This window comes from Brienomyrus brachyistius, chromosome 10, assembly GCF_023856365.1.
Source record: "Brienomyrus brachyistius isolate T26 chromosome 10, BBRACH_0.4, whole genome shotgun sequence".
Classification (NCBI taxonomy): Eukaryota; Metazoa; Chordata; class Actinopteri; order Osteoglossiformes; family Mormyridae; genus Brienomyrus; species Brienomyrus brachyistius.
In genome coordinates, this window is record NC_064542.1 from 8,271,595 (window position 1) to 8,287,034 (window position 15,440).

At 41.3% G+C, this 15,440-nt stretch overlaps 2 protein-coding genes across 2 annotated transcripts in view; both read right to left on the bottom strand.

The window, feature by feature from the left end:
- n4bp3 (NEDD4 binding protein 3) overlaps window positions 1-5,744 on the bottom strand; it is a 35,888-nt gene extending 30,144 nt beyond the window's left edge. The window contains exon 1 of the mRNA XM_049027438.1: window positions 5,595-5,744. The gene's annotated coding sequence lies outside the window, so the exon portion shown is untranslated. The remainder of the gene's footprint in view (window positions 1-5,594) is intronic.
- A 5,492-nt stretch (window positions 5,745-11,236) lies between these two features.
- Window positions 11,237-14,278, bottom strand: LOC125750810 (platelet-derived growth factor receptor-like protein). The gene is made up of 6 exons (XM_049029083.1): window positions 14,174-14,278; window positions 13,531-13,837; window positions 12,954-13,105; window positions 11,905-12,198; window positions 11,613-11,752; window positions 11,237-11,486 (listed from the first exon to the last, which is right to left on the bottom strand). The coding sequence occupies exons 1-6, from the start codon at window positions 14,229-14,231 to the stop codon at window positions 11,268-11,270; spliced, it is 1,170 nt and encodes a 389-aa protein (XP_048885040.1). The 5' UTR covers window positions 14,232-14,278; the 3' UTR covers window positions 11,237-11,267.
- Between the last annotated feature and the right edge of the window lie 1,162 nt (window positions 14,279-15,440).

Here is a 15,440-nt window from a genome sequence, read left to right on the forward strand (position 1 = left end):
ATATGCCATGCCCATTCTACTCACAAGGAATAGGGCATTTGTTTGTCAGTCAAAGGGAGAGCATATCCAGTGGGTCGGGGGATGAAGCACTACTCAGTGTCATCACCTTCAAAAAATTCACAGCCGCTGCACGCTATCAGGGAGTGGCCCGTGTTTTCTTCTATAAAAAAACATCTCGCTTAGGGAGATGAAACCTGTGACACAGAGCCCCTAACTCTCAAGTTCAGATGTTCTACTGTGTCACTGTATCCGATGCGCTCTCCCAGGCATAGATTAGTCATTCGAATAGTCAGAGATCCCATCACCTCCTGTAAGCAGGATTAAGCTCAATCGGCCCTAAAGCTCAGGAGAGATGAGCTTTCAAACATCACACTACCATCTCTTACTAGAACAGCACCCTCAGTGGTCAGTTCTGCAATCGACGGTAGTCTGGCGAGTCAGCAGTATATAGAACTTCAGGGACACTGCTAGGCAGAGGGGGAGAATGCAACAACTGCCCACCCCCACCCCACCCCCCCACCACTCCCACCCCCACCCCAACCTCTCCCTATATTCCCATTGTCTGGTCACCGAAAGAAAGAGACGTCTAGTGCAGTAGCAGCAAAAAAGACAGCAGGTCACATGGATTTTGTTGTGCAACAGTCAGTGTTTGGGCACCCACTTACTGGACCACCAAGGCTGGCGAAGGAGGGGCGCAAACAACACAAAACTCACTTACTGGCCACACATACCATCATTTTCTGACTGACGTAATGACCACTGTAGAGGCTCACACACAATTGGTGGTGAAGCAACCTAAAAGAGGTCGCACCTATAAAACAGACACACATTACCTACATTCACATGAAGTCTACTTCCAGAGCTTCCCAACAGCACTGTGTGAGATATTACAGACATGCATATTACAGACTAACTTTAAATACTCAAGCCAGAAATAAGGGGGATATATGGGACTTCTCTGGGCAGCCAGTCTCACCTGTAATTACACCCACAGCCCGAGGCCAACACCAAACTATAGTCTACGTGTAAAAACCAGCTGCAGGATGTGTTTTGTAGGTTATCTGATTCTGAGTGGCTAGGAGATGCTTTATCTTCATATTGTTATTTAGTCTCATAGGGGTGAAGCACTGTGCAGTGCACTCTTCATAAACTGAAGATAAAGTGACACTCTTATTCATTAATGCCTACTGTGGCTAGGGACAAATTTAGTCTTTCACCAAGTAACTTGCATGACTGCGGGTAGCCAAAATATGTGCTAGTGATTCAGCACTATTGCTGACTTTCCAGTCCTCTGCTTCTGTGTTAATTCAACCAAAACATTTACAGACTGTAGAAGGTTACATTAAGGAAATTGTAAAATATTTTAAATAAACCAATCCCATGGAAAAAGACTCAATTTAAAGTTTAGAAATTTAACTTTATCTGAAAGAGACCATGCATTTCAACAAAAAGTTGTAAAATGCGTTTTTTATTGTATTTTATTACATCTGGTTTGTGTATAATTATTGTTCAGTAGGGATGGTAAGATTCCTCAATTTGCATCGATGCACCAGTGTAAATATGCACCATGAGATTGTCCTGATTTTAAAAAGTGTGCATCAGATGCAATTTGGGATGAACTCTGCATCAGTAAAGTCTGATTTATTAATATACAATTATTAGTAGAGGTCCAATGCTATTACTATTTAAAAATGTGTCCAATAACTTCATACAGATTGATTCCCTCTCTCTAAACTTTTTCTGTATCTTATTTTGCATCGCATTGTATCACTTTGAATTGCACTGTGTTGAATCAAATCATACCGAGCCGCACTGCATTACAACAGAGATGAATCGTATAGTATTGCATTAGCAGTGGCTTCATATGCATCCTTAATGTATCGGATTGTTGGCAATGCATAGAGATGTGCATTGCATCATCCTCTGTGACGGAGATGCACATGCTTATTTTTCAAGGGTACTATTCACCAAGGGCAACAGACAAGTAAAATCACTCTTTATATTCTGTATGAAGAGCATCACTGCATTACTTGGGTTAAATTATCTTTACCTGTTGTAGAGACCCATCAGTACAAGGATTGTGCTCTGAATTTTGATGACTTGGTTCTCTTCCTAAACATTCTCTCACCATTTTTACATTGAAAATTATACTTTATATGTCGGTACAGTAAAGAATGTACACATTTTTGATGCGTTCGCTTTGGAGGCTATTGTTTTATATCTGATTCATACAACTGAAAGACCCAGATATCCTTGGCACGTTTAACACTAGGACGTTTTGTGCCTGAAGAAATGGAAGATCACCTTTTGTACAATTCAGCACTCTCACCTATAAAATGCAGATGAGTCAAACGCCCATGACACACTGCCCCAACTTTATTTTGCATATGTTCATGCAGCAGCCCTACTTCTGCAAACTGCTCTGCCCTGGATGACCGATCAGACAGAATGGGTCAGACAGCCAGTAAGCACTCCCTCCCTAGGAAGCAGTATTAATAGATTCAGAACACACTTTTTTGTTCAGTGTCTGGTTTGATCAAAACGGATTCCAATTTGTTTTGTTTCATGAAACACTAGCAGTTGCAGCAATCAGACACTGAGCTAAATGAATTCCATATCATGAACACCTGCTATTCGGGGATCGTGGTCACGATAAATAATCTGCTTTATTTAAACGGTGCTAGAAAAAAGAACATACATCAGTGAAAAACTGCATAATAAATCACGTGGGTGACCATGTGACAGTATGAATAAGACTAGACCCAGCTCTATGCTGTATATGCACTGTCTTAGAGAGGGTTTTTACTCTCACAATGTTACAGTATTTCCACCCACTTCAGATCTTTCCCAACTTCGTTTGTCTTGAGTAGGTAGAAATGACACCTGAGGAAACAGGGAAATTCATGCCACAGATAAGTGGCCACCTCAACTGGAGATTATTCAGGCAACTGCACGCTGAACCACGCACGCACACACACACACACACAAACAAGCAAGCAACCCTATCATAGCTCCCTCAGCTGACATTAAATACAAACAGGCCAGTGCTTCAGTCCTGTAGTTACACACCACTGTGACAGCCCAGTCCTATGTGTGGATATCAACGTGACAGTTTCTGTGCTACAGATATATACCACTGTGACAACCTGTATTTTCTGCATATGGAGCACTCTTATAGCTTTCTGTGTGGAAGATATACATTATTGTGAAAGCCTCTACATTTTGAATAAGTACAATTTTGACAGATTTATTTTTGATAGATATATTCCAGTAAGACAGCCTCCCTATGATGGATATATACCACTGCAGTACTTATCCTATTGCCCGAATAAAATGCTTCGTCATAATTGGCCCCATTTGGAAAGCCTTCAGAGACTGCATGAACTGTCCACTGAACTTGTTTCAGTAGGGTATCTTGACCCCAGTGTCATTCAACTTGAGTAGCAGCTTTACATTAATGAGGAGAAACTGTATTTCCAATTTAACAACCATTAAGTAGTCCCAAAGTTGGGCAGATGACAAAAAAATTAAATGCAATGTTGTATAGAACTGTAAGGTGCTACTGATAAGTTCTATATTATGAAGTCTAAGTCCGTATCAAACAAATTTACCAGACTATTCTCACAACTTGAGTTCTGCTCGATTAAAGTAGCAATACAAGTAACCCCAGTCTTCACTGATTTAATTATTTTGCTAAATATATTTAGACAGTAAGCAGGATGAAATTAATCTATGCCCCACAAAACAAAAGCTTTATTGGACAATTAGAATAGCAATTATTTCACAATTTTGCTGGCACAAAGCAGAGTTTAAATGAATGAAGCTCACACAACGCCCTGCAATACTGTATGAAGCAACACCTTCTTCAGCATCCCATTCATTGAGTCTCCGTGTCTTTCGATTTATATCACAGCAATGGACGCATCTTACATTTCCACAAAGAAGAATTTGGCTCTACTGTGACTTCTAATATTTATTACTAACACACTTTACATTGGTGAGACATTATACTTTCCTTAATCTCAGTAGTAAAATATATTAACGAATGCATGGGGTGTTTATGAATTTTAATTAGGGGTGCTTAAAGTGAGACTCGCAATCTCCCTTAAAAGTTCTGATTGTCCCTCCAATCAAAATGTAGGACTGACAAATCCCACAATTTAACTAGGAAATATCAACACTGACATGGTAATCACTTTGTTGCTATTAATATACATTAATCGGCTTAAAACCACTTTAAAAAAAGAATGGCACTTTCGTCTGAATTTTCTTTTTTCCCTCATTGGCAATGCAAGTACCACTCGGAGGCATAAACGCCTATGTCATTTGAAAACAGTGCGCCATAACCCCGTGGAGTCCTTTAACAGAAACGCTCATTTTTGTTATCAATTGTCTATAGGGCCCCGCGGTGTTTTTCTGCCTTTGCATCTCCATGCAAGTTATAAGAGAAAAAAACATCTGCGCCCCCACCCCCAAACATATCGGAAAGAGGATAGGAGGGGTAGAAGACTCGCAGGCAAAACCTTGGGGATTCGCGAATTTTAACAAAGGGCAGAAAACAATGAAGGACACGGTCCCCAATAAAGTGCAGACAATACAGACCCGTTACTATAATCGCTTCCTGTAGTTTCCTCGTTTTCTTTTCCACTAGTAAATAACCGTCTAGTGCAGATTCTCCGGCAGCCAGTCTCCCCAGTGACAATGGCAATAAGACTGACACTGGAGACAAACAGCACGAAAAAACTGCAAATGCCGCAGCCTGCATTTTACCGTGGTAAGGTTCTTCTCACCGACCAAAATAACCTCCGGTGTTTCATGCAGTGAATACTGCGGACATGCAGCAAGCAATATCTTATAGGAGTGTAATGTGTGCTGACAATACACTGTAAACAAGTGTCAAGAAACCTTAAGCATTCCTGTACTTATATATTTAGGTGTATTAAATAGATGTATAAAGATTCTATTCTAACAGTGCGCTGATGTAGTGACGACGCCAAATATTAGACGAAATTCATCCATCTAAAGGCATGAAGTTGACTCTGTGGCCACACACTGCTGTAAACTCACGGATGTAAGAGTCATGAACTTAGCTCTTCCAAATACCACGAAGCACGTAATTCAGTTTATCTTTACATAGCCCTATCGTACTATATAGTCAGTGAAAACATCTGGTACCATAAGCAAAAGCGTAATCCCACATTTCTCTATTTGTATGAAAAACTAGTGTTTACGTGTGAACTGCAAATTTAAATTAGATCTGGGTTAGGGGGGATTTCGAGTGCAAGTTAGTTTTACTACCCGTTAACCTCCATACCTAGTTTATTTTTCACTCCTAGGTGGTCAGTTATCTTTCCTATAAGCGGGTATTTAGCAGAATACATAAACTAGCACTCAAACCATCAAATAATCAAATATACTGATCCAAAAAAGACCAAATATAACCCAGCGCAGATCAATAAATATTATTTTAGGATTTCTTAACTAACGAGAGCTTTTGAAAAACACATTGCAATATGTTTTTTAAAGATAGGCAGGTAACAGTAGAGTTGGTATTTAGGATACCAGCCAGCAAAACGTGCAGTTAGACGTCTTACCATGGTCACTGTACGTTCGCGGTCCTTCGCCCTTAGGAAGTCAGGCTGTTTAATGCCGTTAGTCCGCTGACAGACACTCCTCTCCGCCGGCTCCAGCAGCGCTTCAGCTGTCCTCAGACGGACCCGCTCCGCGCTCTCCGCCTTTTCCCTCCCTCTGATTTAAACTGCGTCGCCGCGAGCCGGCGGTAGCCGCGCATTGGCCCCGCCCCTCGCCCCACCCATCCGCAGTCCCGCGCAGGACTGGACAACAGCGCCGCCAGGCGAACGGAAAGGGGATACCAACGCCCATGCACTAATACTACAATCAATAGTCTACCATGACGCCTTGGTTTAGTGTATAAGGCTGAAGGGTTTGGCTTTAAATCCCCCCTACACTCTGTGACCTGAACTCAGGATAAGTGATTGGTCATGGACAAATAAGTGTCATATACGGTATATAAATAGAAATATTAATTAGTGTTTCATTTGCTCAGAATTATTTTAATTCTTTGAAATTACAGTGACAGTGATATTCTACAAACAGCACCATTACTACTGAAAAACTATAGCTTTTTTTTGCAGAAAAATAGCACTTCCTGTTTTTAATTACTTAAACCTCCCACCTCCCCAGCAGTTCATTCTGTAACACAGTGCCAATCAACTATCTCTTCAAGCTGTATGTGTAATATACTATAGCAGTAGTTCGTGTAAGATTTCAAGATCTTTTGAGCCATTTCACTATATCTGCACTTTTGCTCTGTAAAAGGTGAAAAGAAAACAAGCTAGTACCATTCTGAATGAAGATTCTTTTTTATAACATAATGCTATTTAGATTCTGCTAGGCGTTCACAGCAAAAATTGGGGGAAGGTGGAACAAAATCAATAATCACAAGGCAACGTGGCCCAATTTTCTGGTCATAGCAAGAAGCTGATAAACAACTGCTTGCCAGCCTACAGATCGAAGGCTTTCTCTGCTGCCATTGCTGTTCTTGCAGGAAATGTCAGCACTGGCTTTCAGACGGGCTGCTTGGCATTCCCAAAGGTGCAGTAAACTGACGACTGATAGGTTTGAGTATTTAAATGTCACTGCTAAGAGGCACGTGTTAGCCTCCTGCCCAACTTCTGTGCTAAAGTGCACCACCATGGATTATTGCTTGAATTTATTTATATGCAGATACTTATTTATATGCATACACTCTCAATTAACCTGAAGTAGTTATGGTGGGGAAAAAAACAGCAGTTTCTTTAGGATGAATGAATGAGTGTTTTGTGAACATGACGCTTTACAGAAGCAATTGGGAACCACTTCAGCCACCACCACTGTGTAGCACCTGTCTGGGTGATACGACTGCAGCCATTCTGGTCCAGTACACACCACACAGAAGCTAAAGATTGCCCAATCTGTCGTATAAGTAAACTGAAGGTCTGATACAGGCCCATTCACATAACGAATCACTTTACGAATAACATGAACATGAAAAACAGGACACACATACATATACTTGCGCTACATATACAGGTATCATTGATTTAAAAATGCCCTTTCTTTAGCACCAAAATATCTGTAACTGGAATAGAATTTACATGAGCTACAACTTTTCAGATGATCCCTTTAGGATCCAGTGTGTGCAGCAGCTAATTATCCTATCTGTTAGTTGCTTTTGAGAAGATGCGGCATTTAAAATAAGAAGCTGAGTAATTGATGATTAATGCAATACGGTAACCAGTGTGCAAGGACATTAGTTACACGCAGTGTGTTTATTTGCTTTTGGCCAAAGTACAAAGTATAGTTCAGTCCATGATAGGCAGCTTCATCTCAATCTTTAAACAGAAGTAAGGTGAAAAAACACCACCACATCATCTAACTAAACAGAACCTGACTTTACCTCGCTGTTTAAACATAGCATCATATGTCGTATATCAGAATCTTATGGATGTTTGACAAGATGCAATTTATAGATGAATGGAGGGTTTTAATCCTTTAATATTTATTCATGCCATAAGGACCCTAAAAACCTGAGTAAAAAAATACATCATTAATATATTCTAAGTATATAACAGTTGTAATGAAAATCATTGGTAGCTGGCATTGTTCTTTATATGACTTTATGATAAGATTGTTTACAATACAATACTGCTGTTTGAAAGAATTTTGCCAGCGACCCCTTGGTACTGCCATTCATTCAGTGTATGGCTTTGGCCACAGGGGGGCATTAGTCACCAAAACTGTGTGTTGCCATCTCTACACCCAGGATTCAAACCTACAGGATTTCTTCGTTAGCTGGGCTAACTTAAGCTAGAAGGTATGCTTTTCCAATAAGAGTTTCGGTATTGTTTAGGTGTTGTTCCTATTGGACAATCTCGGCTTCTATCTTAAGTTAACCCAGCTAACTGAGAAATCCTGTTTTGTTGAACACCCCCCCCGGAGGTATATGGCAACTATGCCACTGTGCCATACACAATATTCAGGTGAAAGCTTAATATTAAGAGACTTATAACAGGGTATATGAGGGTTTTTTGTTTTTGGCTTTAATAAGTTTTCCCACTTTTTCCATTGAGTATTCATCTTCAAAATATACATAAATCATTAAAAAAGACATATATGCTATAGTGTTAGACTCCATAGACAAAGGACGTTTTTGAACTTAGTTTTAAAAATATATTTTGTCTCGGTAGCAATGAATGGAAGGTAAAACACTTCAGGGCTGATTTAAATAAATGTCTGTACCAGTGCTTTTAATCAAAGCAGTAGTTTCGCGAAATTGCTAAATTAATCCAGCAGCTCTTTTCATACCCGGTGAAGGAGAATTTCACTTAAGGCTTTTATTGTATAAACTGAGATACATTTAAACCAAAAGGATATATACATATAAATGATTCAGATCCAGATTTATTGTCACCTCATGATTTACATTTTAAAAAAGAGAGAATGGAATGGAGTTCTTATGTTCAGAGCCGCCATGTGCGATCAGAGTACTCAGTAATACATATTAATGCTGCAATGTTGTAAATAAACACAAATATAAATAGGGACACTGGACTACGTAAGTGTGAGAAATAAATGGATAGTGTAGAAGGGGGGGTTTAGGCATGACAACAGTTCAACAATCTTATGGTTTGGTGAAGTCACACAGTCTGCTTGTATGGGATCTACTGCTCTACCACCTACCAGATGTTAGAAGTTCAAACAGCTAGTGACATCACTGGCCAGGGACCAGTGTTATTTGCTGGGCCCTTTCCTGGGCTTCTCTGGGTGTATATGTCCTAGAGGGAGGGAACCTCACTGTACTGGGCTGTCCACACTGCACTATGCAGGGTTTTGCGATTGAGGGTTGTACAGTGCAGACCATGGCACGTCTATGAAGATCTGGACACCATGGAATTTAAAGGTGCTGACCACTTCCAACATGTGCTGTATATGATGATGGATGTGTTTTGTTTTCCACTTCTGGTCCATGACCAGCTCCTCAGTCTTATTGACGCTGAGGGAGAAGTTATCTCCGCACGATTGTGTCAGGGTGCTGACCTCCTCTCTATAGGTTGCGTCGTCATCAGTGGAGATCATGGGATGAGTATTGTGGTGTTGGCAGTGGCCGCACGGTGCTGGCTATGCAGGGAGAATCGGACTGGCCTCAACACGCATCCCTAAGGGCTCCTGCGTCGAGGGTTAAAGCAGCAGAAGTGGAGGGAAGCCATTCTCCCTACCTGGCGCTTGCCTGTGAAGAGTCAGAGATCCAACAGCACAAGAAATATTCTGGGATTAAAGCCACCCTCCTCATCAAACTAACCAGCCGCTACATTGCACTGTGCAAATTATCCACACATGAAGGCATATAACTTTATTATATGTACATCATTTTATTATTTTGAAAACCTTGTGGGGTGGTACAGTGGTCGGCACTGTAGCCTCACACCACTGGTGTGAATGGTGAGCTGATGTGCCCTGCAATGGGTTGGTGCCCAATCCAGGGTTGTTCCCTGCATTACACCAATTGGCTACAGGCACCCCCCCCCCCCCCCCTCGCAACCCCTACCATGGGTAAGAAGTTACAGAAAAAGGATTGATGTAAAAATCCTTGATTGTACTGCACAACACGCTAATGTAAATTCCTTGTATGTGAAAGTACTCGGTGATAAACCAAGGGTACTGTGGTATTGAATGCTGTGCTGTAACCCACAATATTACCTGCATCACAAGTATTCTTTATATTAAATATAAAAATGAGTACTTGCCTGTTTTTACATGCACACACAACCTGTTCCTGTTTGCTTTGGAGCAGTGCTCTGTATTTGCATTTCCCTAATGCAGTGATAACTTTTCCCACAGCTGATTACTCTGAAAATGTTTCGCCTGTTGTTTTCTACCTAGTTCTGCGTCGTCTACAAAGGTAAAGTAAAATGATACTTTATTGATCCCAGGGGAAATCTGTTTGCATGCATCAGTAAGGTACATAAAATTCACAGATACAAGCACATAGTGCAAACACTCAAGACAAAAACTAAACAAAAGCTACTTGCATTTTCCTGTTTGTACAGCTGCATATTCTGGCCACAAAAGCCTCAGAAAGGTCTCTGCATGTGTTTGCCCTGAGTCGAGCAGCAGGGTACTAGCCCACGCTCAAACATGCATAAAGAGAAAGAGATGAAATTAAGCTTTCAACTTACTATAGTCCTATAGTAAGGTCTATGCAGGACTAAGGGCAACAACTTCCAGGAAAGGAAGAGTAAACTGGAACCAAAAAATAAAACTAAAAACCAGTCACTGGCTATTAGCAAAACCACAGTAACACCCATTGCCCAGGGCCAAGGATTGACCAAAAAGAACTGAGCAGAGAGTAACTTCAATAGACAACCTAACTAGATACAGGTACAGTCACTCACTAGTATGTAGTTAGAAAATCAACCCATACCCTAGCTGACTGGGGTCTTTAGCTGTCCTCTTACTCCCTCTTGTGGCCAGGTCAAAAAATGACATATAGTATTTGATAAGTACAATGGACGTGCATCATAAAGCAGGATTTATTGCTTAGCTGGATAACTTGTCAGATTTAAGGAACCTCAGTTTAAATGAATTTTATCTTCATTCACTTATGTTTAGCCCAGACTACCTTAAATCTGACACGTTATCCGGCTCAGCAAGAAATCCTGCTTTGCAGACCCCTGTTAGGGCTACGTCTGTGGCCTGTTGTGTGGTCACGCAGTTTAGATGACTGTATAGGTATGGTTAGGCATCTATTGATTTCATTAGACAAGGCTGGTATTTCAGTTTTGCCTCAATCTGCACATTTAAATATCCCAAAATTCATTAAAACTGTTCCTCTGAGAAAAGCAGGTCCAACCGATTGTATGAATTCATTTTTTATTTCTTTCCATTTTTTTTTACTTAAAAATGTACACTTCCCTATAAAATAGTGTGTGATCAATATACTTGATTCCTTCTTAATTTCAGTTTTCAAAGAGAACAAAATCATCATCCACAGCAGACATGCTTTACACAAAAGCTTCATCCGCAACAACAGCAACAACAACAACAACAATAATAATAATAAAACCATTTAAAAAAAGTTAAACTACATGAATGCATTCCGTTAAAAAAAGGGAAAAAGACGCAAACAGCCAGGTCTAAACTCTATGTCCAGGCTAAGCACAGAATGTGTGGAAAGATGAAAAATGTGAAGTTATAGCAGCTGGAGCTCACAGCTTCTTTAGCTTGGCAGAACCACGGGCTGGAAGCACCTTGACCATGGTGGAGACAGTGCGGGAACCCTCCAAGTTCTGAGCAGTGCAGCTGTACTTGCCCTGGTCTACATCCCGCACCTCCTCCACTAGGAGCACGGACTCAGACTGCTGGCGGAGTTGTCCCCCAGATCTCATGGGATGGACACCGTCCTCTGTATAGAGGGGTCTGCCAATCTGAGCCCGGCCAAAACAACACAAGCACAGGGAGAGCAAAGAGTAAAAACACTGCATCAAGTTCACTTTCTAAGCGCCAAAAGTTTTACAGCTAAACAAAGTGTGCAAATTTTGTTGGTTAAGCACCTGTTGCCCAGGAAATTCCCAAGTAAAATCAATCACCACATCGGCTTCCCCCACCACGGAACAGGAGACCTGCAGGTTCTCTCCGATATGGACAGAGCTGGATGAAGCTTTGATGACTGGAGATGGAGGGGAAACAGGATCTAGCAAGGAAAAAAATGGATTTAAAGTCATGAATTGACTTTGAACACCTGCAAGAAAAATCAGCAGTAGAGAATTCAACCATGTGGTCCTGGTGACATAATTTTCTCAGGTGTTATTGATCAGACCAGAAGCATGAGGGTGTGGGACTCACAGTTAACATAGATGAGCATATATTTGGTGGAACTTTGCCTCAAGCCACCGAGGCTGCCGATGCAGAAGAGTGAGCCTGCGTGGTGAGGCCTAGGCCGGTAGATGGTGAAGCCCTTCTTCACGTCGAAGGAGATTTCCGTACCGTCGACCTTCACCTCCTCTGGGGGAAACTCACGGTGTAACGTCACCTGGGCCAGCGGTGATGTCACCTGACATGGGAGTGTAGTGGCACGATTGGAGCGGAGCTGGATGACCTCGTAGTAGTGCGGCGAGGGAACAAACAGCTCACGGGGGTCTGGAGTTCAGAAATGGAATATCTGGGATTGACATGCACACAGCGTGGAATGAAAAATGAAATAGTTACAGATGTATTTAAAAGCAGGTAACCCTCATAACAAATGATGAGGTAAATCTGATGCTATCCTTTATATGGCCAACACTATATTTGTAACAGAGGAGCAGGCGTTAGTCGGAGCAAATCAACACATTTTATCGAATGCAGCGTAACAATTTTTTTGCACTTGGCACAAATACTAAGTAATAACTCCATTACCACTGAAGTACAAATCATGAAAAAAATATAGCTGCTACTTGAAATAAAAGATGTGTCACGATTCATTAATGATGAATGAACATGAGATCAGTATTTCATTTGTGCTAATCATTATTAATTACCTTCAGTAGTTCACAAAGGTTAACAGAATTAAAAGATATAGTAATAAATGTAGTAATTGCTTGAGATAAAACAAGCATCGCTGCTCATTAATTATGAATTAACATTGGATCAGTATTTAGTGAAGACTTAGTTTGTAGTTAAGTAATACATAATAGCAAAGTTCTATATTACTTGTGCTCCATCAAGTGAAGTATTAAGTCTTTCACCTTGATTAAAGGATAATGATCATCGGTATTAATGTAAAGGTCATCAATACATAATTGACATAATCCTTCAAGCAGTTCTAGATAATATGCATAATCCTACATACTCCATAATCCTTTAAGCAATTGTTTTGCACTATTACCAGTGTTAGACCTACTCATTCTTCTTACCAGAAAAGAAGATGAAGACCCGGACTGCTCTATCATATTCCTTTCTGCAGTCCTTGTCCTCGCAGTGCAAAGGATAACATGTGTATTCCCCTGTGTCCGCCCCTGTGCTGTTGGCTAAAATCAGGGACCCGTGCCGCTCGTGTTGGGTGACCCTACCAAAGACAGAACACTCTTCCTTGATTCTTGGGTCATTGATGAACAACTGGAGTTTGGGCTCAGGAGTTTAAGGGCAGGGAACAAGCCAGAATGGGGCGCCAACCCATCGCAAGACACACATACGCACCGTTCACTCACACCTACAGGCAATTTGGTAACTCCAATTAACCTCAGTATGTTTTTGGACTATGGGGGGGGGAGCAGAGTACCCAGAGGAAACCCCACAAAGTCAGAGGGAGAACATGCAAACTCCACACACATTGAACCACAGTGGAGACTGAAACCCCGGTTCCAAAGGTGTGAAGCGACAGTGCTACCTGTTACATCACAGCACCAAATATGGCCTTCATTCATTGCTTATTTATTGAAGAATATGTATGACAATGATGACAAAAGTCCAGCAGTCTGTGCTGGATGTTACCTGAGCCTGCCATCATTCTCCTCCTCCACGTACTGAGGGACACCCCACTGCACTGGCTTTCCCTTACATCGCAGCTCCAGGAGGTGGCCAGCTGGAACCGTTAGCATGTCCCCGACTCTCTGGAACTTCCCCTTCTCCAGGACCTGCGTGATGAAAGTCTGCACCTGGACTGGCTCTGGCTTCGCTTCCGTCATGGATGAGGAGGCCTTGGATTCCCCCCCAGCACTAACTCGGCCTTTTGCCTTCCCCTTGGACTTCTGCCTGGCTAGCTTCCTGGGGCTACTGTCTTCCTTTTTCTGGCACTGCCCTATACACAGAAGACACCAGCAGAGCCAGGCTGAACTATACATCCATGGGTTCTAGCATCTCTTTGGAGTGTAGTGAATACTGCACTCTCTACTGTTGCACCAGACCAGGGTAAATATATTTAAAGAACATATCTGGGCACTAAATAATATGTTAAGATAGGTATTCAATTGCTAAATGATGAACACAAAGAAAAATAGACAATATAAGAGCTGACAGGAGATTAATGTGATCTCAGATTAATAGAATATGGACAGGGGGGTCCTGTATGGTTCTCAATGGGTTATGCAATTATGAGGGGAAATCCAATGACAAAAAGTCCAAAAAAGGCACTTACCAAGTTCGAGAAGTAAAAGAGTGATGATAAAAGCACTCAGAACCATCCTCAGCGTCATAGTTGACAGATTAAATCCAGCAGTATAAGCCTTAACCCTTGGTCCTCCAAAACAGTGTCCCAATTTCTCACAGCATTAGAAGAAATACATTCAGGAAGAGCTTTGCACTGGGGGAAGAGGGAATGCAGAGCAAATGGTCAGCCGTTTGCTGCTTTCCCACAAATTCACAAGAGTATGACACAAACACCCCAAATTCCACGTAGTACACTCAATAGTCCCATTCAAGGGTAACCCTGCCAATCGCAGGAGACGGAGGTTTGCACCGCCTCTGAAATAGCACAGAATGTTTATATAGCAGGAATGGTGTGCAGGAGTACGCTCAGGACAGCCATACTGTACATTTCTGAATTGACTATTTGTTGGGTTGTCATCAAGTTTAAAACCTTTATTTCTGCGTTGAAGGCAATATTAAACACACCCAAATACTTCTCTAAAGATGTATATTATAAAACAGACTAGATTTTCTAAAATCACAAAATATTTTCATTGCATTTTAGTCATTTTCTGTATTTTGTATGTTAAAAACTTTGTAGATGTCAGATCTACACTTGCCATACATACACATTTTTGCATTCTTTACGTGAATGCACGAGTGTGCAGTATGTTAAAAGAAGCTGTTGAAAAGTCATTTTACCGCCGTAATGTATACAGTATGTGTGTTTATGAAATCTTTGTTTGTGAAATCCGTCAGTTAACAGCCAGCGTGTGTCCTTGAGTTCGGACAGGGATTTTAAATGCATAATGATATGTGCAAAATTTTCCCATGTTAGTAAATGAGTTATCAGCACTGTTGCAGAGTGTAATGGACTTTTGTATAAGGTGTATAGGCCTAATCAGGGGGGCTTTAATACATGGGCTGACAGCCAGGGGTCTCTGCTAAACAGGGGCCTCAACTGTTATTCAATACAATCCTCCCCAGCTGACAACTTTTGCCATGCCACCTCAACAGGGACCTCTGACCATGTCAGTGTGCCTGGGGGCCTAACGCAGATGCCATTCCCTTACCATCATATGACTAACGGTGCTGATTACACATAACATCCCTTCTGAAAAAAAAACACAGAAGTATATTAATGGTGTGCCTCAATTACATCGGCCACATAACACAGAATTTTATCATTCCTCAAGCATCAGTTTGACGGGAGTATCTTTTTTCTTTCTCTTGTTTGCCATTCTCAGACACCATGCAGGAACTTCTGCATCTGAAAT

Excerpts from the sequence above, each read along its gene's own strand:
- LOC125750810 (XM_049029083.1), bottom strand. The coding sequence starts at position 14,231 with ATGACGCTGAGGATGGTTCTGAGTGCTTTTATCATCACTCTTTTACTT. Across the intron at positions 12,199-12,953 it reads GGTCTTCATCTTCTTTTCTG|ACCCCCGTGAGCTGTTTGTT; the intron begins GTAAGAAGAATG and ends TCTGAACTCCAG. Across the intron at positions 11,487-11,612 it reads GGGAATTTCCTGGGCAACAG|ATTGGCAGACCCCTCTATAC; the intron begins GTGCTTAACCAA and ends GGCCGGGCTCAG.